The 25,993-nt window shown below is 42.2% G+C and overlaps 1 protein-coding gene across 1 annotated transcript in view; it reads right to left on the bottom strand.

Annotated features, from left to right (window-relative positions):
* Window positions 1-2,409: 2,409 nt before the first annotated feature.
* Window positions 2,410-25,993, bottom strand: part of gfra4a (GDNF family receptor alpha 4a) — a 526,172-nt gene continuing 502,588 nt past the window's right edge. The window contains exons 7-8 of the mRNA XM_034194878.1: window positions 10,050-10,213; window positions 2,410-3,302 (exon numbers count right to left, since the gene is read on the bottom strand). Of these exons, the coding sequence (XP_034050769.1) occupies window positions 3,162-3,302; window positions 10,050-10,213 (305 nt within the window). The 3' untranslated portion in view covers window positions 2,410-3,161. The remainder of the gene's footprint in view (window positions 3,303-10,049; window positions 10,214-25,993) is intronic.

Raw genomic sequence — 25,993 nt, 5'->3', positions numbered from 1 at the left:
TTTGGGTCACCTGTATGAGTTGCAACAGAGTTTGGGTTGCCAACATGAGTCCCCACAGAGTTTGAGTTGCTGACTTGAGTCCCAGCAGCCTTTGGGTCACTGGTGTGAGTCCCAGCAGCATCTGTATTGTAAACGTGACTCCCAGCAACATTTGAGATGCCAGCATGAGTCCCAGCAGTGGCTGGGGTGCAGCCGGCATGAATTTCAGTAGTGTTTGAGTCGCAGTGAGTCCCAGCCGCATTTGGGGCACCACCAAAGTGAGGCCCAGCCACGTTTGGGGCACCACCAGAGTGAGTCCCAGTCACATTTGGGTCATCGCCAGTGTGAGTCCCAGACTTGTTTGGGTCATCGCCAGTGTGAGTCCCAGCACCGTTTGGATCTTTGCTAGCACGAGTCCCAACCTCGTTAGGGTCATTGCCAGCCTGATACCCAGACTCGTTTGGGTCATCGCCAGTGTGAGGCCCAGCAGCATTTGGATCATTGCCAGCATGAGACCCAGATTCGTTTGGGTCATCACCAGTGTGAGTCCCAGACTGGTTTGGGTCATCGCCAGTGTGAGTCCCAGCACCGTTTGGATCTTTGCTAGCACGAGTCCCAACCTCGTTAGGGTCATTGCCAGTGTGAATCCCAGACTCATTTCGGTCATTGCCAGTATGAGTCCTAGCAGTGTTTGGATCTTTGCCAGCGTCAGTCCCAGCTTCATTTGGGTCATCACCAGTGCGAATCCCAGACTCATTTCGGTCATTGCCAGTATGAGTCCTAGCAGTGTTTGGATCTTTGCTAGCATGAGTCCCAGCCTCGTTAGGGTCATTGCCAGTGTGAATCCCAGACTCGTTTGGGTCATCGCCAGTATGAGTCCCAGACTCATTTCGGTCATTGCCAGTATGAGTCCCAGCACCGTTTGGATCTTTGCTAGCATGAGTCCCAGCCTCGTTAGGGTCACTGCCAGTGTGAATCCCAGACTCGTTTGGGTCATCGCCAGTGTGAGGCCCAGCAGCATTTGGATCATTGCCAGCATGAGACCCAGACTCGTTTGGGTCATCGCCAGTATGAGTCCCAGACTCATTTCGGTCATTGCCAGTATGAGTCCCAGCACCGTTTGGATCTTTGCTAGCATGAGTCCCAGCCTCGTCAGGGTCATTGCCAGTGTGAATCCCAGACTCGTTTGGGTCATCGCCAGTGTGAGGCCCAGCAGCATTTGGATCATTGCCAGCATGAGACCCAGATTCGTTTGGGTCATCACCAGTGTGAATCCCAGACTCATTTCGGTCATTGCCAGTATGAGTCCTAGCAGTGTTTGGATCTTTGCCAGCGTCAGTCCCAGCTTCATTTGGGTCATCACCAGCATGAGTCCCAGACTGGTTTGGGTCATCGCCAGTGTGAGTCCCAGCACCGTTTGGATCTTTGCTAGCACGAGTCCCAACCTCGTTAGGGTCATTGCCAGTGTGAATCCTAGACTCGTTTGGGTCATCGCCAGTGTGAGGCCCAGCAGCATTTGGATCTTTGCCAGCATGAGACCCAGCTTCGTTTGGGTCATCACCAGTGTGAGGCCCAGCAGCATTTGGATCTTTGCCAGCATGAGACCCAGCTTCGTTTGGGTCATCGCCAGTGTGAGGCCCAGCAGCATTTGGATCTTTGCCAGCATGAGACCCAGCTTCGTTTGGGTCATCGCCAGTGTGAGTCCCAGCACCGTTTGGATCTTTGCTAGCACGAGTCCCAACCTCGTTAGGGTCATTGCCAGTGTGAATCCTAGACTCGTTTGGGTCATCGCCAGTGTGAGGCCCAGCAGCATTTGGATCTTTGCCAGCATGAGACCCAGCCTCGTTTGGGTCATCACCAGTGTGAGTCCCAGCAGCATTTGGATCTTTGCCAGCATGAGACCCAGCCTCGTTTGGGTCATCACCAGCATGATTCCCAGCAGTGTTTGAGTCATCACCAAAGTGAGTCCCATCAGCGCTTCGATCATCGTCAGCATGAGTCCTATCAGAATTTGGATCATCACTGGCGTGAGGTCCAGCAGTATCCTGGTGGACACCTTCATCTCATTCATCCTTGAAAAGTCAGATGCATCAAAATTCATACAGTCTGTTTTCTCACTGGTCTATCTTAGGCGGTGAAACATGATTGGTCACAAACTCTTTAAAAAAACAGAAACTCATCTCCAACTGTGATGGCTTGGATAGACCTTAGGGTTTGTTTCTGAAGAGGCGTTCATCAGCTCCTCATGCTTGAAGGAAAGTGAGGTAATCCACTGTGTGCAAAAAGTGACGTATAAAAAAGAGACGAAAAAAAAAACATCTTCACAAAAAATTAAACGATTACAAAATATCAAAGGCTAAAACACAAAGTAGGTCCTCATTTAAAATAAAACATCTACACGTATGCTTAATCTGGACTGTATGTAAATAGTTTTCATATATATTTATTTGGAAATGAACTCGTCATACCTGCAATTTAAAAACATCAACAGCATGAAGTTGAATGATGTCATTGTGATTTGTCTCCATGACAACACTTGCTTCCACCAAACGCTTGGGCTCATAGGCCAGTTTGCAAAGTTAGAATAATTATGTATAAAAGAAAACACCAAAGAAAGAGCAAAGCTGAATGAGCAGCCTGTGGACATGTCATCATAGTTCATCTGAAAGAAAACGTGACATTTAATTTTTTTTCTTCTTTTACATCAAGGAATGTTCAAAGACAAAAATTATATATATTTATATTTTTTCTGATTTTAAATATTTTTTTTGTGCGCTGGGTCTCCAGCGTCTGTCCACTGTACACTGTCAGACATTATGTTCAGATGATCAAAGTCTGCGTGTGTTGGAACAGTTTGTGCTCGGGCGGGTGTGTAGTGAGAAATGCGAGCGGATTTTGAGAACTTCCTGGTCCCCCCTCCCCCCCTTCCCACAAATGCCCCCCTCCCCCCACTGTGTGTCAGCGCCCTCTCCAGGGGCGTCGGGCGCATGAGACATCGATCTGAGTCATGATTCACAAAGAGAGACTGAGTGTGATTTTTGTGACAGAGCGAGCGAGGAGAGCAGGGCGGGGCAGACTTCACCTTTTCACCCTCCATCGTGTGACAAACACTCTTTCTTTCTTCCCTCCTCTCCTCCCCCAGGTCTATACTTCAGTCCATTGAGGTTGGCAGGTGATGTCTCTTACTGGTAGGAGAGCACCAGGAGGCCGGGCAGCAGGAGCACCAGTGACAGGCGGGTGGGCTTGCCGCCGCCGTCCGACAGCCCTGGAGACGGAAGTGTGGAATCTCCCACGTTACCCCACAATCTGTCATTCTCGTTTACCTAAAAAAAAAACAAACAAACAGCTCCCATCTGTCTCCAAAATCCAGAACAGACACCATATTCCTCAAAAAAGAGCTGATTAAAAGCAAACAAACAAAAAAGCTAGTCTGTGGCTTTAAAGGCAGAGCAATAAAGTACTGTAACTCCTTCACAACAAAATGCCTGAAACACATCAAATGCTGCCGTTTAATTTTTACTTGGCAATGACACCTGTGGGTGTGAAGACACTGAGTGCTATGGCAATTTGACATTTGACCCCAATGACCTTGACCTTCACTCAAATGATTGACCTCCAGCTGACCTTGCCAGGACAATTCTACAATCCCCAAATTGGTACAAATCAGACTGAAAAATGAAATTCCTTGACCTTTATGAAAAAAACTAAATTCTTTAAGTGCACTTTTAGGGTTAGCGTAACTGAATTTGGTAGAAATCAGGAAAAGACCAGAGAGGAGTAAACCATCAACTCACTGATTCACATTCAACAGTAAGGTAAGAAATCAGACCAGTTTTTCATCCAAATGTTCTTGAATGATTTGTAGACTGTACTATCCAAGTAGTAATCATGGTATTAGTGAGTGATGTGACGTTGAAGATCTGTGGTTAGCTATAACACTACATTCATACCATACAGCCCCAGTCTCACGTTTTTTTTCATGCTTCCGTCAGAAAATGAGTCAAATTTTCCTGACTGGGTTTTTTTTAACTCACTATTACTAACCCTCCTCCTACCCCGACCGTAACCTTAACCATAACCTAATCCTACTCCTTTCCCCCACCCTAACTATAACCACCCAACCCCCCCCCCCCCACACACACACAGACACTTTTAATTTCGTGCAGCCATCACGGAATGAATTAGAATGAATGCTACCGTGACAAAAATGAGGCACTTTTCACCACAATATCGCAAACTAATAGATTAATGTATATTTCATGCTGCTGAATCACGCGACTTGCCGTGACACCAGGTTGTACCATACCTCAGTCCACATTTTCCCTTTGGCCCAGACATGGTTATGCATAGAGAGCCTGGGCACAGGACGGATCATAGTTGAACAGAACTTCGGTGGGCAGATGTGCTATGATGCGGTACCATGAATACCCCCTCCCCCTCCCCACAACACCATCAAGACTTTGATGTGCGATGATACAATCTTGTGTAGTCTTACTGCATGACTTGACACAAAAATATCCAAAAATGCTAAGGATTGCTTTCAAGATGACATCAAGACAAAATGAATGACAGTAGGATTTGTAAAAGTTTGCAACAGTTTTAAACAGTTTAAAATTTGTGGAGGCATCTTATGTTGTCACAACGTATTCTATGTAACTTTGTACTGTTGGAAAAGTTGAGTCATAGTAATTGATCACAATGTTCTAATAACATTTGAATGGCTTGAGACAAAATCTCTTAATTGAACCTGAGCGATTTTCAAAAGCACAGATAAAAGGGCCACTAACACACTAATGATACAGTTTTCTCTCAAACCTTTGACTGTGGATGATCGCCACGTGATTAAAATGCACAGGAGCATTGGCATTGTTAATTTATTTGTGCTGATTTATCAGGGGCACATATTTAAATTTGACAGGAAGCTGATTAAAGAGGCATGTGATGCTTTATTTGATCTAGTAATGATATAAGACTACCTAATGACAAAATGTTTGTTGAACAAAGTGGCCTGTGTGTCTGTACAGAATATAAAGTGGAAAACAGACAGAAGAAGACACCATTGACAAGTGTGTGTGTGACAGCAAATTTAAAGTGACAGTGTGTAGGATTTAGTGTCATTTAGTGGTGAGAAAGCAGACTGGATTTATACAACCTCAAACAATTGCATTATTTCCATTCATGTATTCATTTTGGTGATGAAAATTTATTCTCCCTTGCCTTCTTTTATGATAAGCAACATGTACGATCATGACAGAATGAGGATTTTAATATTTGTTAGAAAAGACAGTGTATAGAGGACAAATACTGAGTCCTGTTTTTTGTCTTCAGTCTTCCAGCCATGCTGCAAAAAGCAAGAGACGTAAGTATGTCCCTATTGGGCTTCTGGATGAACATAGTGCTGCAAACATGGCGTGACCTGCTCCCATGTAGATATGATGCACTCATCTACACCCCAATTCCAATGAAGTTGGGACGTTGTGTAAAATGTAAATAAAAACAGAATACAATGATTTGCAAATCCTCTTCAACCTATATTCAGCTAAATACACCACAAAGACAAGATATTTAATGTTGAAGCTGATAAACTTTATTGTTTTTGTGCAAATATTTGCTCATTTTGAAATGGATGCCTGCAACACGTTTCAAAAAAGCTGGGACAGTGGTATGTTTACCACTGTGTTACATCACCTTTCCTTCTAACAACACTCAATAAGTGTTTGGGAACTGAGGACACTAATTGTTGAAGCTTTGTAGGTGGAATTCTTTCCCATTCTTGCTTGATGTACGACTTCAGTTGTTCAACAGTCCGGGGTCTCTGTTGTCATATTTTGCGCTTCATAATGCGCCACACATTTTCAATGGGCAACAGTTCTGGACTGCAGGCAGGCTGTTCTAGTACCCACACTCTTTTACTACAAAGCCACGCTGTTGTAACGTGCAGAATGTGGCTTGGCGTTGTCTTGCTGAAATAAGCAGGAAGTTGTAGAGCACTTCATGCTTCCTGCTGCTGACCAACTTTATGAAGATGCAGATTTCATTTTCCAACAGGATTTGGCACCTGCACACAGTGCCAAAGCCACCAGTATCTGTTCTCAATTGGCCAGCAAACTCGCCTGACCTTTACCCTATAGAAAATCTATGGGGTATTATGAAGAGACACGCTAGACCCAACAATGCAGAAGAGCTGAAGGCCACTATCAGAGCAACCTGGGCTCTCATACCACCTGAGCAGTGCCACAGACTGATCGACTCCATGCCACACTGCATTGCTGCAGTAATTCAGGCAAAAGGAGCCCCAACTACGTATTGAGTGATGTACATGTTCATACTTTTCATGGTCATACTTTTCAGTTGGCCAACATTTCTAAAAATCCTTTTTTATTGGTCTTAAATAATACGAGGTCTGTCAATAAAGTATAGGTCTTTTTTATTTTTTTCAAAAACTATATGGATTTCATTCATATGTTTTTACGTCAGACATGCTTGAACCCTCGTGCGCATGCGTGAGTTTTTCCATGCCTGTCGGTGACGTCATTCGCCTGTGAGCACTCCTTGTGGGAGGAGTCGTCCAGCCCCTCGTCGGAATTCCTTTGTCTGAGAAGTTGCTGAGAGACTGGCGCTTTGTTTGATCAAAATTTTTTCTAAACCTGTGAGACACATCGAAGTGGACACGGTTCGAAAAATTAAGCTGGTTTTCCGTGAAAATTTTAACGGCTGATGAGAGATTTTGAGGTGATACTGTCACTTTAAGGACTTCCCACGGAGCGAGACGTCGCGCAGCGCTCTCAGGCGCCGTCGTCAGCCTGTTTCAAGCTGAAAACCTCCACATTTCAGGCTCTATTGATCCAGGACATCGTGAGAGAACAGAGAAGTTTCAGAAGAAGTCGGTTTCAGCATTTTATCCGGATATTCTACTGTTAAAGGAGATTTTTTTAATGAAAGACGTGCGGGCGGATTGCAGCGTCGGCTTGCAGCCGCCGCAACGCTCCGCCACAGGAAAAACACCTCCGTTGGAAGCCTTAAGGACAAGTTGGAACGTGTCCAGCTGTTAAACAATTTCTCATATACTCACTCCACTGAAAGCCATCAAAAGCCGCCTGGATTTTACAAATGGTTATCAACACGGAGGTGTTTTTCCTGTGCCGCCACACCGCGTCGGCTGCGTCCCGACACGCAGACCCGTCCGCACGTCTTTCATTAAAAAAAATCTCTTTTAACAGTGGAATATCCGGATAAAATGCTGAAACCGACTTCTTCTGAAACTTCTCTGTTCTCTCACGACGTCCTGGATCAATAGAGCCTGAAATGTGGAGGTTTTCAGCTTGAAACAGGCTGACAACGGCGCCTGGGAGCGCTGCACGACGTCTCGCACCGTGCGAAGTCCTTAAAGCGACAGTGTCACCTCAAAATCTCTCATCAGCCGTTAAAATTTTCACTGAAAACCAGCTTAATTTTTCGAACCGTGTCCACTTTGATGTGTCTCACAGGTTTAGAAAAAATTTTGATAAAACAAAGCGCCAGTCTCTCAGCAACTTCTCAGACAAAGGAATTCCGACGAGGGGCTGGACGACTCCTCCCACAAGGAGTGCTCACAGGCGAATGACGTCACCGACAGGCGTGGAAAAACTCACGCATGCGCACGAGGGTTCAAGCATGTCTGACGTAAAAATATATGAATGAAATCCATATAGTTTTTGAAAAAAATAAAAAGGACCTATACTTTATTGACAGCCCTCGTATTCAAATTTTCTGAGATACTGGCTCCTGATCCATCCACTGGGACTTGAAGTTGTCTGGACTGCGGACTCCGTGGTTCCACCGCTCAGCAGGCCGGTCTCCACCTGGCTAGGCAGCATTGCACATTCTGTACTGTACAATCCTCTGTCGTTAACTCCGGAGCAATAAATCCGTATTAACCGCTCACTCTCTGCTCCTTGCTTCTGGGTTCATCTTCCACTCACGCCCGAACCACAACAAACACTTTAATAAAAAGAACAAAAGGCCAGTTGGCAATGTGCATCAACTCACCAGAGTCTCTGTCAGGGCGTCCTGATCTCCATGCCCTGCATGGCGAAGACTCCAGTGAGTTGAGACTGGCTTTTTTAATTCACTGCTTTTTATGAGCTTGACAGTCAGTATTTGTGGTAATTTTTAATTCTTCTTGGCTTTTTCCTTGAAGAGCACTTATTAATTTTGTTTGTTTGTTATACATTTAAATGCATCTGATAGACTGGTGCAACATACAACTGCATCTAATAATAAATAAGAATAAAAAAATCTGAATATTGAGAAATACAATATTTTTTTGTCAGGCATTTCAGAAAGTGAAAATGTTATATGTTCTAGACTCATTATTTAATATGCATATGTTGCGGACATGAACGAGTGAAGCTCGTCAGCATCTCACCATGTCATTTAGGTCCTTCAGACCTTATTTTGAGTACAGTAAATGCTTCAGGGGAGCATTAGCATGGCAAAAACCTTTCAGCTCTGCCCCCCAGACAGCTTCCCCCTGGCTTTTTAAGCATTTTTCTTTATTTGTCTCTCACATGCCTGGAAAAGCTCCTCAACATCTAACCATGTCCTTTAGGTCCTTCAGACTTTTTTCAGTAAAATGGTTCTTGGGAGCATGAACATGATTAAAACTTTTCAGCTTCTGGGGGAGCTCTGTCTCCCATACCCCCCACCTTTTTAAGCATTTCTCTTTATTTGCTTTCATCTGACCCCCTAATTACAGCCCTCTTAACCCCCTGCCACTTTAAGCATTTATGACTGCAGCCTTGAGAAGGTTGTCAATCAAAGCCAATTCAAGAAGTTGGGGGGGCTCAAAAGGACTGAGGCTGGAATCAGTGCATCAAGAGCCACCACACACAGCTGTGTTCAGGAAATGGGGCAGAAGTGTCTCATTCAAGCTTCTCCTGAACCAAAGACATTGTCAGAAATGTCTTAGTCCAAAGTCCTCTTTTTAGATTAAATGTTGCATTTGGAAATCAAGATCCCAGATTCTGGAGGAAGAGTGGAGAGATACAGAATCCAAGTTACTTGAAGTCAAGTGTGACGTTTCCAAAGTCAGTGATGATTTGGGGCGACATGTCATCTGCTGGTGTTGGTCCACTGTGATTTATCAAGTCCATCGTCAACACAATCATCTACCATGAGATTTTCGAACACTTCACTTTATGGAGATACTGATTTGCTTTTCCAGCAGGATTTGGCACAGACTCACAGTACCAAAACTACTAGGAACTGCTTTGCTGTCCATATTACTGTACTTGATTTCCCCATAGACAGTAAACATTTTAAACATTTATTTCATTATTGTAGGACAACAGAAAAACAAATTTGAAATGCTCAAACATTTGTATTCCAAGGAAATCAACTTGCACGCTGCTTTAAAAAGTGCATTTGCACAGCACTGTATTTGTAGTGAGTTTGGTTTCATAAGCAATTCCAATAAAAACTGAAAATAGTGGAATTCTCACAATGGTCTATTTTCTTTCAGAAACCTCTTATTTGTGATGTGATTCTGCACTCTGGACACCTGCGGGGTATGAGTGGTTAAAAACAGAGAAAACATGTTGCAACTGCAAGAAAAACATGTTTGTTTGATTTTAAATGTGCAAACTGAGTGTAATTCAAGCTTTTGTGTGATTATGCAAATACATTTAGGAACTCAGGTCCATGACCTTTAAGACTTTTTTTCACATCGCTCGGTCTGAGGGTGAGAAGAAAAGTGCGATTCTGGCAACTCATAAATCACTGTGTAAATCTTGTAATGAGTGTGACAGCCGCACACGTCCATCAACTCCAACATGCTGAGGCATTACACTTTTTGGAAATGGTGTTCATGCTGTGCACAGTTTATCTTGGCACATTCTGGGAGTGCATTGGCGTAAAGCCAACATTCAGGTCACAATTTTACATACAGGTCTCTTTATATTCATTTCAATGACTGAATGATACCGATGCTGTAAACTCTACCCATCTGCTGCTCCCAGGAGGTAAAAGCAAACAGCAGAATGCCATTAGAGCCCCTCGCTTTACATTTTTATCTGAACACTTCATCTCACCTGAGTAGGTATTTGTGCTCTCAAAATGTTCTGCTCTGTTTCCATGGAGATGCCTGGCGCAGTGGTTGCTGAGTGTGGGCCAAGGATGTCTGTCGCTGGACCAGGCAAACCAGGCTGACCCGTTTTCACATCCGATCCATTCCCAAAGGCCAGGATGGCATTTTCTAGAACACAAGAGAAGCTTCTTTTGAACAGACGGCGTAAGTCATCTGCATCTTTGCTTATTGGCAGATCAATCAACCTCTTGAGTGTGCTTTTTTCCCCTCTTTTACATGTTGATGACTGCATACATTGTGGACAAATGTGAAGACAAGTCAACCTTTCAGATTCAATCATCAGGCTTCTCAATGACAAACTGAGGGCCTCTCTTGATGATCTTTGATCATTGATCAAAAGTGCATAGTGCAAGTATATGTGGGGCATGTCCAACAACTCCACCAGTCTGCCACAAAACAATGCACAGTGCGGCACAGTTGAAATTTCCATTCCCATTGTTCTTTAAGTGCATTTGTGCGCCTATGGGCGTATACTCTTAAAATGGTAGGTGGAGATATGGAGGTATGGTCAGCAGCAGTACTAGAGCAATACTATTGTCAGCCAACTGTGATACAGATCAACAATTACCTCCACTCCAGCTCTTAAAAGGGCAGATGTGACAATCTGATTGGTTTACTTCATGACTTGCCCAAAGCTAATGAAGAAACTAAATGGATCTCCTTGGGGTCTTGCACCTTACTTTGTGCTCAGATTATTCAATGTGTAAATGGAAAAGTAGAGTTGGACACGCCACATTTGCACTTGCACTGTGCGCTTTGGACCGTGCACCATAGACTGTCAAAATAGTGGCCTGTGTTGCTATTTACATGATGTGAAATCCAAACACATAGCAGGGTGAAGGACACAAAAGGATTGCATTTCTTCTCTGAATTACTCCTGGGCATCTTATGGGGATAACTGTAAAATACTCCATCTATCACCTACAGCTCTATTCATGCTAAGATAAAAACTGTTCAGTGTGACTCAAATTGAAAATGGTTGTGTTATGCAGCTATGGTGCTCTCTGTGCACTGTGTTCTGGTGCAGACATGGAGAGAGTGAATGAATCTTTCCATGTCTGCACCATTTTCTGTTAAGGCTGGTTTGTGTGTGATTTAGTGTTCTAATGTGTTTTTATATTAATCCTTATGTTCCCAGAGCCAGAGCCTTGTCTTCCCCATATTAATATGGTAAAAACTGACCATATCAAGAAGTCCTATGTTCCCAGGCTACTAAGTTCCAAGGACCCTGATCAATATAATAGATAATGGGACCATGACAAAGGGTCCTTAAAAGCCCATAATGGGTACCTGGAAAAGGTATGAGTTCCCTATCATGGAAAGAAAGAAAGAAACTGCTACAACACCACGTACCCCTCACACCAGTACCATGAAGCCATGGGAAAATAAATTGTAAACTTTTTTTGGGAGGAGAGATACAGATTTCTTTTCTTTTTAAAAACAATTTAGTATTATAATTGACTAATGACTAATCATTAGTGATTGATTGGTCTTTTTCCTGATTCTCTCCCCTCAGCCCCAACCAGTCCCAGCAGAAGACTGCCCCTCCCTGAGCCTGGTTCTGCTGGAGGTTTCTTCCAAAAGACAATAATTTGTTCATCCCCATCAGTTTGTATACAGAGACAAATTTCAGATATTATGGAGGCACATTTATAAACCAGTGAAATTTTCTCTTTGGATCTTACTGCTACCACATGAGGTAATTATTTCAAACAAAGACCAGCAAGAAAAACAGTATTTTAAGACCTCAGTTTAAAACTAACTAATATCTGCTTATTGGTAATGTCCAGCTGCTCCCAAGTTAGAGATTTATTAAATAATTTAACCTTTGCAGGTGGACCATTTGCATATATTGTAATAAGCTCCACATAAAAACACAATAACTGCAGCAACAAGGTTCCAGCCCTTGACATTTTAATAGCTCATGAGAATAAAATTGCTGTTGTCGATTCAGAACATGTCTGCCGTGTAAATGAAATATTGAAAGTACGAAAGGAATACTGCAGAAAATGAGTAGAAAGTGAAATGAAAATAGAACTGATCCAAGTTTATGATTTGCATCAGTTAATTTGTCCCTCAAAATGTTTTTCGACATTAGAATTTTCTAAATAAATGATTCTATAAACGTAAAACAAACAAGCAAACAAAACTGAGAGTGCATCCGGAAAGTATTCACAGAACTTTCCACATTTCGATATGTTACAGCTTTTTTCCAAAATGGAGTAAATTGTTTTTTTCCCCTCAAAATTCTACTCACAACACCCCATAATGATAACTTGAAAAGGTTTGAATTTTTTGCAAGTTTATTAAAATAAAAAACTAAGAAATCACATGTACATAAGTGTTCACACCCTGTGCTCAATACTTTGTTGATGCACCTTTGGCAGCAATTACAGCCTCAAGTCTTCTTGAATATGATGCCACAAGCTTGGTGCACCTATCTTTGGTCAGTCTTGTCCATTCTTCTTTGCAGCACCTCTCAAACTCCATCAGGTTGGATGGGGAGCGTTTTTTTGATTTCTCCAGAGATGTTTAATCAGATTCAGGTCTGGGCTCTGGCTGGGTCACTCAAGGACATTCACAGAGTTGTCCTGAAGCCACTCCTTTGATATCTTGACTCTGTGTTTAGGGTCATTGTCCTGCTGAAAGATGAACTGTCACCCCAGTCTGAGGTCAAGAGGGCTCCGGAGCAGGTTTTCATTTAACATAAGATAAGATCAACTTTATTCATCCCAAAGGAAATTATTTCATAATTTAGTACAGAAACAGTAAACAGTGATTTCTTCTTCTTCTTCTCTTGTTATTTTTTTTTTTAAAATAAGTACAACAAATTTACTCTGAATAACTGAATAACTCTGAATAACTCTGTTTCTTATGTATTCATCCTGCAGAAGGTGTTGTGTGTTGGGGGGTGTGGCTGGATGTTTTGGTGTTCTTTTCTTTTCTTTGCTCTTCAGGTGGCATGGAAACTGATTCTTCTGTGGAGAAGGTGCTGGCTGAAGAGTCCTCACCCTCATCATCATGTGAAGCACCTGTGACTGGTGCTCACATGCAACCTTGGGGACTTTCAGCTGAAGCGGATGATTGGATGGCGTTCTGCATTTGGGGCATGTGTGATTCAAGCGGAGCTGCCGGGAACTCGACCTTGTGATGTTCGTTTGTGAGACGCTGAGGACCGCGCCTGGGTTTGACACATCGAGCCCGTGAAGCAAGGAAGGGTGAGGACACATGCTGTCAGCACACATTAAAGAGAGTCAGTTTGTCGTGTCCACCTGGGGGGTGTTTGTCTGGTGGTAGTGGGTCCAGGAGCACCGGACTTCTCTCCTTGCGGGCGCTGGAGAGCGTGCCAGCAGTCACTCCTCCAGAAGGACGTTGGTTTTGGTTTTGTACATTTTATTTAGGCACAGGTGAAAAATAAATTGTTTTTGTTGTTGGAACCGCTTTCTGGTTATTTTTAGCGCTGGGTTCTGTCTGACGCAGGTTCGCTCCTCAATCCGCGTCGACACATAACAGAAGGAGTAGGAATTATACAGTCTGATTGCCACAGGTAGGGAAGACCTCCTGTAGTGTTCCCAGACACCCTCTCTACTTTTAAGATTAGGCTTAAAACGTTCCTTTTTGCTAAAGCTTATAGTTAGGGCTGGATCAGGTGACCCTGAACCATCCCTTAGTTATGCTGCTATAGACTTAGACCGCTGGGGGGTTCCCATGATGCACTGAGTGTTTCTTTCTCTTTTTGCTCTGTATGCACCACTCTGCTTTTAATCATTAGTGATTGATCTCTGCTCCCCTCCACAGCATGTCTTTTTCCTGGTTCTCTCCCCTCAGCCCCAACCAGTCCCAGCAGAAGACTGCCCCTCCCTGAGCCTGGTTCTGCTGGAGGTTTCTTCCTGTTAAAAGGGAGTTTTTCCTTCCCACTGTTGCCAAGTGCTTGCTCACAGGGGGTCGTTTTGACCGTTGGGGTTTTTCCATAATTATTGTATGGCCTTGCCTTACAATATAAGGCGCCTTGGGGCAACTGTTTGTTGTGATTTGGCGCTATATAAATAAAATTGATTTGATTTGATTCTGTGGTGCACCTCGTTGGTCTCAGTCTATGGCTGAAGGTGGTGATGTCAATGTGGCATGCAGGGGGTGGGAAGTGTTGTCCAGGATGCTGAGCAGCTTCCTCAGCATCCTCCTCTCTGACACCTCCACCACGGACTCCAGCTCAACCCTCGGGACAGAGCCATCCCTCCTGATGAGCTTGTTAAGTCTGTGTCTTGTGTCAGCTGCCTTCAGCCTGCTGCCCCAGAACACTACAGCGTAGAAGATGATATTGGACACCAACGAGTGATAAAACATCTGCAACATATTTCTACAGACACTGAAAGATCTGAGCCTCCTGAGGAAGTACAGTTGGCTCTGACCTTTCTTACACACAACAGCTGCATTTAAAGTCCAGTCCAGTTTGTTGTCCATGTGGACACCCAAGTACTTGTAGTAGTCCACAATGTCCACCTCAGTTCCATTAATGGTAACTGGGTTCAGACGGGTCTTCTATCTTCTGAAGTCAACCACCAGCAAATTAATCCATAATAAAGCATAATCCAGCGACGGAGAACTTTAAAACTGTCACGCATGTCGGTGTCATGACACGGAGTCACAGCTGCAGAAGCATAAATCCAGCTGTAACTTAATGAAATAAATCTTCATGAATTGTAAATTCAGGCAAATTTGATTGCTTAACTATTTTCATATTTATTTTGATAGTACCTGTACCTGGATGTGTTGCTGAATGTGGTTAATTGCTTCAGTGGTTAAAACCAGGCTGTGCAATCATCTCATCCACCAGATTTGTTCCTTATGCTGTCTCGGAGGTCTACAGACAATTCTTTGACTTCATGCTTGGTTTGTGCTCTGACATACAGTGTCAGCTGTGGGACCTTATATGTAGACAGGTGTGTGTCTTTCCAAATCATGTCCAATGAACTGAATTTATTGCAGGTGGATGACAAATAAGCTGTAGAAACATCTGAAGGATGATCAGTGGAACCAGGATGCACCTGAGCTCAATTTTGAGCTTCATGGGAAAGTGAATACTTACGTACATGTCATTTCTTAGGTTGCAAACATCTAAAAAAACAAAAAATGAATAAACAATATATTTCATGTTTTGGGATTAGCAGTGATCTCTCAGCTGATTTCTGCTTGACAGAAGTTCAAATTGATCAAACTCATATCTGGTTTCATTTTCTGCTGGATGTTGCCTAAATGTACATGTTTCAATATGTGATGCTAAAGCACAAATCATGACAGCCTGCAGCCTTGGGCACAATTAATCAAGACAAAAAAGAGATGTGTGAGTAATAATCCCCTTTGTCTTGTGTAAAATTCTTTTTCAAACTTTAAAAGTGGCCTTTGTCAGTTCTGCTGCCTCTTGTTGTTTTGGTTGGAGAAATGAATGTCAAGGCAAGGCAAATTTATTTATAGAGCACAATTCGTACACAAGGCAATTCAAAGTGCTTCACAGATTCTTAAAAATTACAAGATACAGATAAAATCACAAAACACACAAAATCATAAAAACATAAATATAATTTTAAAACTACATTTAAGAAAAAGAGGGCAAATAGATGACTCTCAAGTCTCGTACGCCAAGCTGAAAAGAACAGTTTTCAGCCTGGATTTGAACATTGTCACAGATGAAGCCAGTCTCACCATTTCAGGGAGTTTATTCCAGATTTTAGCTGCACGAAACTGAAACATTGCTTCTCCATGTTTAGTCCTGACTCTGGGGACCAGTAAGAGACCAGTCCCAGAAGATCTCAGGACCCGCGATGGTTCATACGGCTCTAACATATCAGAGATGTACTTTGGTGCTAAACCATGAAGAGACTTGTACACAAGCAAGGCTGTTTTAAAGTCTATTCTCTGAGTGACTGGAAGCCAGTGCAGACATCTGAGCACTGGACTAATGTGGTCATATTTCCTGGCTCTTGTCAGAACTCGGGCTGCAGCATTTTGGATGTTCTGTAGCTGTTTGACAGCTCGTTTAGAAAGGCCAGTGAGTAGACCATTAAAATAATCCAATCTGCTGGAGATAAAAGCATGGATCAACTTCTCTAAGTCCGATTTGGACACTACTATTTCTGAATGATTGATGTAAATGAAGTGTAAGAAATAGTCACTGATTTGGAAATGTTCATGTTTTCATCCCCTGACGTTTCTCAGAAAATGCTGCAGGCCTTAAATTTAGGAAATTACGTATGATCCGATAATCGACTAATCGCAAAAATAATTGTTGACTAGTTGACTATCAAAATAGTCGTTTATGGCAGCCCTACTTGCTACGTGGCATCACATTTTGGATTTTTTGCTTTGAAGGAAAAAGCAGAACTGGGCATGTTGAAAACTATTTGTAAAATCTTTAATGCACACGTTGTGTACTGTGGAAATACGACAAACCTCAATGCCCACCTAGCAAGACACCATCCTGAAGTAAATGCAGAGCTTCCAGTCAACTGTCCTGCAGCAGCAAGCCAGCAGACACTCCATAATTTTTGCCAGGGGTTGTATATTTTTAATTTTAGCAATGTTTTTTAGATGGTAAAAAGCTGCTGATGTTATTGATTTGATGTGACTGTTTAAAGTCAGGTCTGAGTCCATGATTACTCCAAGGTTTCGAACCTGATCTTTAGGCTTTAGAGAGAGAGAGACTCGAGGTGACTGATGACACTTTCTCGTTGTTTCTGTGGGCCAAAGACAATGGTTTCAGTTTTATCTGAGTTTAACTGGAGGAAGTGTCAACAATGTCAACATAAAGATGTTGTCCCGCATTTTATTTCTGTTAACTAATCATTTATATTTTGTTTATCAATTTTGTTGTTCATCATAATTTTTCCTTGGAGGAACGTAAGTGGAAATAGTACTTTTACATTTTTTTCCTAACGGGGATTATTAGAACGTCTCATATGCCTCTCTGTCATTCTGGAGCTAGATCTTAAAAACCCTTCAGTGGATTTCCTTAATGTTGGTCATAATGATAGTCTGTGTTCTAGTCGTGCATCTTAATATTACCACTTTAAAAGTGAGCATGATACCTATTTATCACCATAAAATATTCAAATTGCTTTTTTTGGACATGTGCTGCTACATAAAACTCATATAAAGACTATGAAGCTCTTTCTGGTTGTTTGAGGTGCCCAGTCCATGATACAGTGTGCAAAGTCCTAATATTATACAAGGAGGAGTTGTGCTGCTGTTGAGCTGTAATGGCTGGGATGATTGCACAGCCTGGTTTTATTCCCAGGTGGCAGAAACAATGTTTCAGTGCAGTTTTCATCCACATTAGAGATGCTACACCTTGAAAAATTCACCTGAAATAAACAGCAAATGCAGCTGTTAAACACACTGTTCAATCACATTGTTAATTTTAGCTGCTAAACTGGTGCATTTGTGTTTTTATGCCACATCACCATGTTAAGGAGGCTGCTTGTGTATGTCAGTACGCATCACAATATGGCACATGTGGGAAAAACAATAGACAGTATTTAGGTTTTAGAAGTTAGAAACTAAAAACTCCTGTGCAAAAGTTTCTGTTTTTAAGGATGTTTTATGGTTGTGGAATGTCAATGCAAATTCAACATTTTTTTCTTCATGTTTTTGCTCCATTTCACTTTAGCAAGTTTGTTCATGTGGTCCCCCCCACCCCCTGGCACACCTTTCTCAAGCTACTAACAAGCCTGTAATCAAAACAAGTGTTTTTCGTAAACAATGTGAAGTAGTTTATTATGAATATATTGTTCATAAAAATTATGTGCCGCCATGAGGATTCTTACATTTGTTTGAAGCATTTGCAATAACAGCCATCACGGCTGGCAAAATGGAATTGTGACAGATTTGTTTTTCACTTTCACAGATGTTCTCATTCAGATGCAATTCAATTTAAAAACAGATGCTTCACATGCATTTTCACCTGACAAACTGTTTTATTCCTCGGCTGTCGGCACTGAAACAAGCGTATAATAAATGTAATTTCAAAAGTGTGAGAGGTGAAAACCTGGCTTCAACATCCTTGAGGGATGATGATTTTTAAACAAACAAAAATCAAGTTTCTTATGCTTTTTTTTTAAAGTACTGGTAATATCAATCTGCAAAGAATCAGATTTATGAAATAATTATGTGTCGACTCTCTTTAATTTAAAAAGTAGCATAACTATATTTACAGTGAGGCAAATAAGTATTTGATCCACTGTCGATTTTCTATTGAGTTGAGGTCTAGAGACTGGCTAGGCCACTCCAGGACCTTGCAGTACTTCTTATGGAGCCACTCCTTAGTTACACTGGCTGTCTTTCAGGTCATTGTCATGCTGGAAGACACAGCAATGACCCATCTTCAATACTCTTACTGAGTTAAGGAGGTTGTTTGCCAAAACCTCACAATACATGACCCCATCCAGTGCAGTCATCCTATCCCCTTTGCATAAAAGCATCCCCATAGTATAGTTGGGACGGTGTTCTTGGGGTTGTTCTCATCCTCCAAACATGGTGAGTAGAGTTGATTCCAAAAATCTGACTACATGACCTTCTCCTATGCCTCCTCTAGATCATCCAGGTGTTCACTAGTGAACATCAAACAGGCCTGAACATGTGCTCGCATGAGCAGGGGGACCTTGCGTGTCCTGTAGAATTTTAAACCATGACGGCATTGTGTGTTACTAATGTAATCTTTGCGTCTGTGGTCCCAGCTCTCTTCAGGTCATTGACCAGATCCTACTGTGTAGTTCTGGGCTTTCTCAGAATCATCCTTACCTCACGAAGCGATATCTTGCATGGAGCTCTAGACCAAGGAAGATTGACAGTGATTTTGTGTTTCTTCTCCTACTTAGAAAGATGAGAGAGGTCTGTAATTTTCAACATGTCTTCAATTATGAGAGACAAAATGAGAAAAAAAAAAAAAATCCAGAAAATCACATTGTAGGATTTTTAAAGAATTTATGTTTAAATTATGGTGGAAATTAAATATTTGGTAACCCACAAACAAGCAAGATTTCTGGCTCTCACAGACCTGTAACAACCTCTTTAAGAAGCTCTTCTGTCCTCCACCTGTTACCTGTATGAATGGCATCTGTTGGAACTAGTTATCTGTATAAAAGACACCACAGCATTAAAACATCAGACTCCAATCTCAACCATGGCCAAGACCAAAGAGCTGTTGAAGGACACCAGGAAGAAAATTGTAGATGTGCACCAGGCTGGGAAGAGTGAATCTACAATCAAGTTGGTATAAATAAAACTGTGGGAGCAATTGTAAGAAAATGGAAGACATATAAGACCATTGATAATCTCCCTCGATCTGGGGCTCCACGCAAGATGTCATCCTGTGGGGTCAGACTGATCATGATGACGGTGAGCAAAAATCCCAGAACTACATGGAGGGACCTGATGAATGACCTGCAGAGAGCTGGGACCAAAGTAACAAAGGCTACACACTACTCAGAAAGGAACTCAAATCCTGCAGTGCCAGGCGTGTCCTCCTGCTTAAACCAGCATGTGTCCAGGCCCGTCTGAAGTTTGCCAGAGAGCATATGGATGATATGGATTGGGAGAATATTCTGTGGCCAGATGAAACCAAAATAGAACATTTTGGTAAAAACTCAACTCGTTGTGTTTGGATGAAGAAGAATGCTGAGTTGCATTCCAAGAACACCATATCTATTCTGAAGCATGGGGATGGAAACATCATGCTTTGGGGCTGTTTTTCTGCAAAGGGGACAGGACAACTGATCTGTGTTAAGGGAAAAATGAACTGGGCCATGTATCGTGAGATTTTAAGCCAAAACCTCCTTCCATCAGTGAGAGCATTGAAGATGCAACATGGCTGGGTCTTCCAGCATGACAATGATCCCAAACACACCGATTGGGCAACAAAGGAGTGGCTCTGTAAAAAGCATTTCAAGGTCCTGTAGTGGCCAAGCCAGTCTCCAGACCTCTACCCCATAGAAAATTTGTTGAGGGAGTTGAAAGTCCATGTTGCCCAGCGACAGCCCCAAAACACCACTGCTCTAGAGGTGATCTGCATGGAGGAATGGGCCAAAATACCAGCTACAGTGTGTGCAAACCTGACTTACAGGAAACATTTGACCTCTGTCATTGCCAACAAAGATTATGTTACAAAGTATTGCATTGAACTTTTGTTATTGACCAAATATGTATTTTCCACCATAATTTACAAAAAAAGTATTTAAAAATCCTCCAATGTGATTTCCTTAATTTTTTTTCTCATTTTGTCTGTCACAGTTGAAGTGTACCTATGATGAAAATTATAGACGTCCCTCATCTTTATACAGTAGTGTTCACAATAATAGTAGTGCTATGTGACTAAAAAGATTAATCCAGGTTTTGAGTATATTTCTTATTGTTACATGGAAAATAAGGTACCAGTAGATTCAGTAGATTCTCACAAATCCAACAAGACCAAGCATTCATGATATACACACTCTTAAGGCTATGAAATTAGGCTATTAGTAAAAAAAAGTAGAAAAGGGGTGTTCACAATAATAGTAGTGTGGCATTCAGTCAGTGAGTTCGTCAATTTTGTGGAACAAACAGGTGTGAATCAGGTGTCCCCTATTTAAGGTTGAAGCCAGCACCTGTTGAACATGCTTTTCTCTTTGAAAGCCTGAGGAAAATGGGACGTTCAAGACATTGTTCTGAAGAACAGTTTAGTTTGATTAAAAAGTTGATTGAAGAGGGGAAAAATTATACGCAGGTGCAAAAAAATTATAGGCTGTTCATCTACAATGGTCTCCAATGCTTTAAAATGGAGAAAGAAAAAAAAAAAAAAAAAAAAACAGACGCGTGGAAGAAAACGGAAAACAACCATCAAAATGGATAGAAGAATAACCAGAATGGCAAAGGCTCACCCATTGATCAGCTCCAGGATGATCAAAGACAGTCTGGAGTTACCTGTAAGTGCTGTGACAGTTAGAAGACGCCTGTGTGAAGCTAATTTATTGGCAAGAATCCCCCGCAAAGTCCCTCTGTTAAATAAAAGACGTGCAGAAGAGGTTACAATTTGCCAAAGAAACACATCAACTGGCCTAAAGAGAAATGGAGGAATATTTTGTGGACTGATGAGAGTAAAATTGTTCTTTTTGGGTCCAAGGGCTGCAGACAGTTTGTGAGACGACCCCCAAACTCTGAATTCAAGCCACAGTTCACAGTGAAGACAGTGAAGCATGGTGGTGCAAGCATCATGATATGGGCATGTTTCTCCTACTATGGTGTTGGGCCTATATATCGCATACCAGGTATCATGGATCAGTTTGGATATGTCAAAATACTTGAAGAGGTCATGTTGCCTTATGCTGAAGAGGACATGCCATTGAAATGGGTGTTTCAACAAGACAATGACCCCAAGCACCCTAGTAAACAAGCAAAATCTTGGTTCCAAACCAACAAAATTAATGTTTTGGAGTGGCCTGCCCAATCCCCGGACCTAAATCCAATTGAGAACTTGTGGGGTGTTTCTGAAGCAAAACCAAGAAATGTGAATGAATTGTGGAATGTTGTTAAAGAATCTTGGAGTGGAATAACAGCTGAAAGGTGCCACAAGTTGGTTGACTCCATGCCTCGCAGATCAATCAATCAATCAATTTTATTTATATAGCGCCAAATCACAACAAACAGTTGCTCCAAGGCGCTTTATATTGTAAGGCAAGGCCATACAATAATTACGGAAAAACCCCAACAGTCAAAACGACCCCCTGTGAGCAAGCAAGCACTTGGTGACAGTGGGAAGGAAAAACTCCCTTTTAACAGGAAGAAACCTCCAGCAGAACCAGGCTCAGGGAGGGGCAGTCTTCTGCTGGGACTGGTTGGGGCTGAGGGAGAGAACCAGGAAAAAGACATGCTGTGGAAGAGAGCAGAGATCAATCACTAATGATTAAATGCAGAGTGGTGCATACAGAGCAAAAAGAGAAAGAAACACTCAGTGCATCATGGGAACCCCCCAGCAGTCTAAGTCTATAGCAGCATAACTAAGGGATGGTTCAGGGTCACCTGATCCAGCCCTAACTATAAGCTTTAGCAAAAAGGAAAGTTTTAAGCCTAATCTTAAAAGTAGAGAGGGTGTCTGTCTCCCTGATCTGAATTGGGAGCTGGTTCCACAGGAGAGGAGCCTGAAAGCTGAAGGCTCTGCCTCCCATTCTACTCTTACAAACCCTAGGAAGTAAAAGTAAGCCTGCAGTCTGAGAGCGAAGCGCTCTATTGGGGTGATATGGTACTATGAGGTCCCTAAGATAAAATGGGACCTGATTATTCAAAACCTTATAACTAAGAAGAAGAATTTTAAATTCTATTCTAGAATTAACAGGAAGCCAATGAAGAGAGGCCAATATGGGTGAGATATGCTCTCTCCTTCTAGTCCCTGTCAGTACTCTAGCTGCAGCATTTTGAATTAACTGAAGGCTTTTCAGGGAACTTTTAGGACAACCTGATAATAATGAATTACAATAGTCCAGCCTATAGGAAATAAATGCATGAATTAGTTTTTCAGCATCACTCTGGGACAAGACCTTTCTAATTTTAGAGATATTGTGTAAATGCAAAAAAGCAGTCCTACATATTTGTTTAATATGCGCATTGAATGACATACCCTGATCAAAAATGACTCCAAGATTTCTCGCAGTATTACTAGAGGTCAGGGTAATGCCATCCAGAGTAAGGATCTGGTTAGACACCATGTTTCTAAGATTTGTGGGGCCAAGTACAATAACTTCAGTTTTATCTGAGTTTAAAAGCAGGAAATTAGAGGTCATCCATGTCTTTATGTCTGTAAGACAATCCTGCAGTTTAGCTAATTGGTGTGTGTCCTCTGGCTTCATGGATAGATAAAGCTGGGTATCATCTGCGTAACAATGAAAATTTAAGCAATGCCGTCTAATAATACTGCCTAAGGGAAACGTATAAAGTGAATAAAATTGGTCCTAGCACAGAACCTTGTGGAACTCCATAATTAACCTTAGTCTGTGAAGAAGATTCCCCATTTACACGAACAAATTGTAATCTATTAGATAAATATGATTCAAACCACCGCAGCGGAGTGCCTTTAATACCTATGATGTGAAGAAAAACATGACAAGGACAAGTTGGGACATGCCCAGCTCTCCACAATTTCTCTTATACTCACTCGACTGGTAAGCATTGAAAGCCGAGATAGGCTTGTCGCAACTTGTCCTTTAACACTCCGAAACAGAGGTGTTCCTTTGTCTTGCTTCATCAGCGAATCGGTCGTGACGCGCAAAGCCTCCGCGCGGCTTTCCATGACAAAATCTCTTGTTAAAAGTGAAATCTGCCAGAAAATGGCTGATGTCCAGCTCTTGTGATAACCAGAGAAATTGCACACGACGGTCCTGGCTCCACACAGCGATCCGTAGTTTTTGAAAAATATAAAAAGGTACGATACTTTTCTAACAGACCTTGTGTGTATATATATATATATATATATATATATATATATATATATATATATATATATATATATATATATATATATATATAATTAATGTGCCCACCACACTTCTCCAAAAACAGGTTTAAAATGGTTTTTCAAAAATCTTCAAGTTGTCTGCAAGTCAGGTGATGTCAGTTCAGGTCTGGTAGTATGTGCTGGTGCCGCACGTCACTGCATCTCCCAAACTGCAGAACTGCCCTGGTTCCTGGTTGGCTGCTACCTATGCAGACCATCAGACATCCTGCACTTCCTGACAGTCACCATCTATCTACTGAAACGACATCCCATTGGCCTTCTCCAGTTGTTCACCATGCTCTGTTGTCACTGATGTTCCCTCACCATATTGTACATATAGTATACATCATCTGAATTTCCTGAAGTAACAGTTTGTTTGATGCAAAATAATTCCGTTAGTACCCAAGGATTCTCTCAAAAGACCAAGTACCAAAGACATCCATCCATTGTTTGAAGTCACTGGGTCGGTGTTGTGTGTTGGGGGGGGCGTGGCTGGATGTTTTGGTGTTCTTTTCTTTTCTTTGCTCTCCAGGTGGCATGAGGGCTGATTTGTCTGTGAAGAAGGTGCTGGCTGAAGAGTCTTCACCCTCATCAACATCATGGAAAGCACCTGTGCTTGGTGCTCACATGCAACCTGGACGACTTGCAGCTGAAGCAGATAATTGGATGGCGTTCTGCATTTAAGTCATGTGTGATTCAAGCAGAACTGCCGGGAACTCGACCTTGTGACGTTCGTTTGTGAGACGCTGAGGACCGCGCCTGGGTTTGACACATCGAGCCCGTGAAGCAGGGAGGGGTGAGGACACATGCTGTCAGCACACACGAAAGGTAATTAAGTGTTTAGGTACTTGTTGATAGTAACTTGGTGTTTTGTTACACAGTATACTGGAATTGTAAAGAGAATTGCGTAGTTTGCTTCTCACTGCTGTGGCGTGAAGGATAAGTGATCCTCCACTTGTTGTGAGAAGCTGCTCATTTGCATAAAGTAAAAGAAAGGACACTGACCTGAGTGTGTTGCTGGCAGCGTGTGTTTATTGGACGATATAGTTGTATCTGTTGATTTACCTCACCGTCTCTTTGCTTCACAGAGAATCAGTTTGTCGTGTCCACCTGGGGGGTGTTTGGCGGTGGTAGGAAGTCCAGGAGCGCCGGCTTTAATCCTTGCGGGCGCTGGAGAGCGAGCCACGAATCACTCCACCAGAGGGACGTTGTTTTTTTATGTTTTTACACTTTTAAACACAGGTGTTTAATAAATAGTTTTTGTTTGGAACCGCTTTCTGGTTATTTTTAGCGCTGGGTCCTGTCTGACGCAGGTTCGCTCCTCAATCTGCGTCGACACATAACAGTCGGGTCCAAGCTGTACAACCATACTGCAAGACTGGAAGCACCACAACCTTCTGTAAAAATATCTGTATTACTAAACATCGCTGTCTAACAAAATCATACTTTCATAAGCTTCTCCCAGGCATCTCGTGACCTCATACTTGTAGCTCATAGAGACATAAATGGCAGCACCAAGATAAGTGAATCTCTTAACAATTCTGACACTTCCATCATACACTGATACACTTGTATTGGATGACCCCAAGAAGTCAATGTAGGAGTTTGGCTGTGATGTCCAGTAACTTACTGGAGATCCTGCCAAATTCTCATGATGTTCCACAGAACAGTCCAATCAGCAAACACTGAAAATCAACACAGGCATCAAAGAATCCCTGCAGTTTGGTTCAATGAGATGTCAGCTAGGATGTGGTCAATAGTTGAGTTGTTGGATGTGAAATGAGACTGCTCTGGTCATTGATCAGCAAGCAGCTGGCACTTTGTCCTATTTAGAATGACTCTTGACTTATCCTGCATTGGGGAGCAGTATAATACCCCAGTAGTTGCTGCAGTTCAGGTGATCACCCCTTCTATTCCTCCAATTTGTTGGGATCATGCATGTCAACTAAATGCAATACCACAATGACAGCCACATGTAGCTGTTCAGTCCTGATACTGCAGATCCCTGCAGATTTTCCCACAGTCAGCTGTTTCAAACCTTTGAAAGCTCGGTGTGATTGAGTGTTTGAAGCAGGCAGTCAGATCAGCCAGCTGAACCCTGGCAACCCGAGATGTTCTAGATCCCAGCAGGAGGATCAGCCTTAAACAAGTGTTCAAAGTATCTTGCCCTGTTTGCAATGGTACAGTAATGTGTAATATTTGCAACAATTACGTGAGCATCTAAACTCGACACATACAGTAAAGACACTGCAAGACACATTACAGCAAGTAGAGTAATGCTGTGCAAATGTTTTTTTTTTTTAATCAAAATCCATAGAACAATTTTAAATATGTAATATTGTATACAAAGTCAAATGATGAACCAATTTTTATCT

This window comes from Thalassophryne amazonica, chromosome 19 (assembly GCF_902500255.1).
Source record: "Thalassophryne amazonica chromosome 19, fThaAma1.1, whole genome shotgun sequence".
NCBI classification, from domain to species: domain Eukaryota; kingdom Metazoa; phylum Chordata; class Actinopteri; order Batrachoidiformes; family Batrachoididae; genus Thalassophryne; species Thalassophryne amazonica.
Note: the sequence above shows the minus strand (reverse complement) of the source record. Positions and strands in the feature narration are given on the sequence as shown.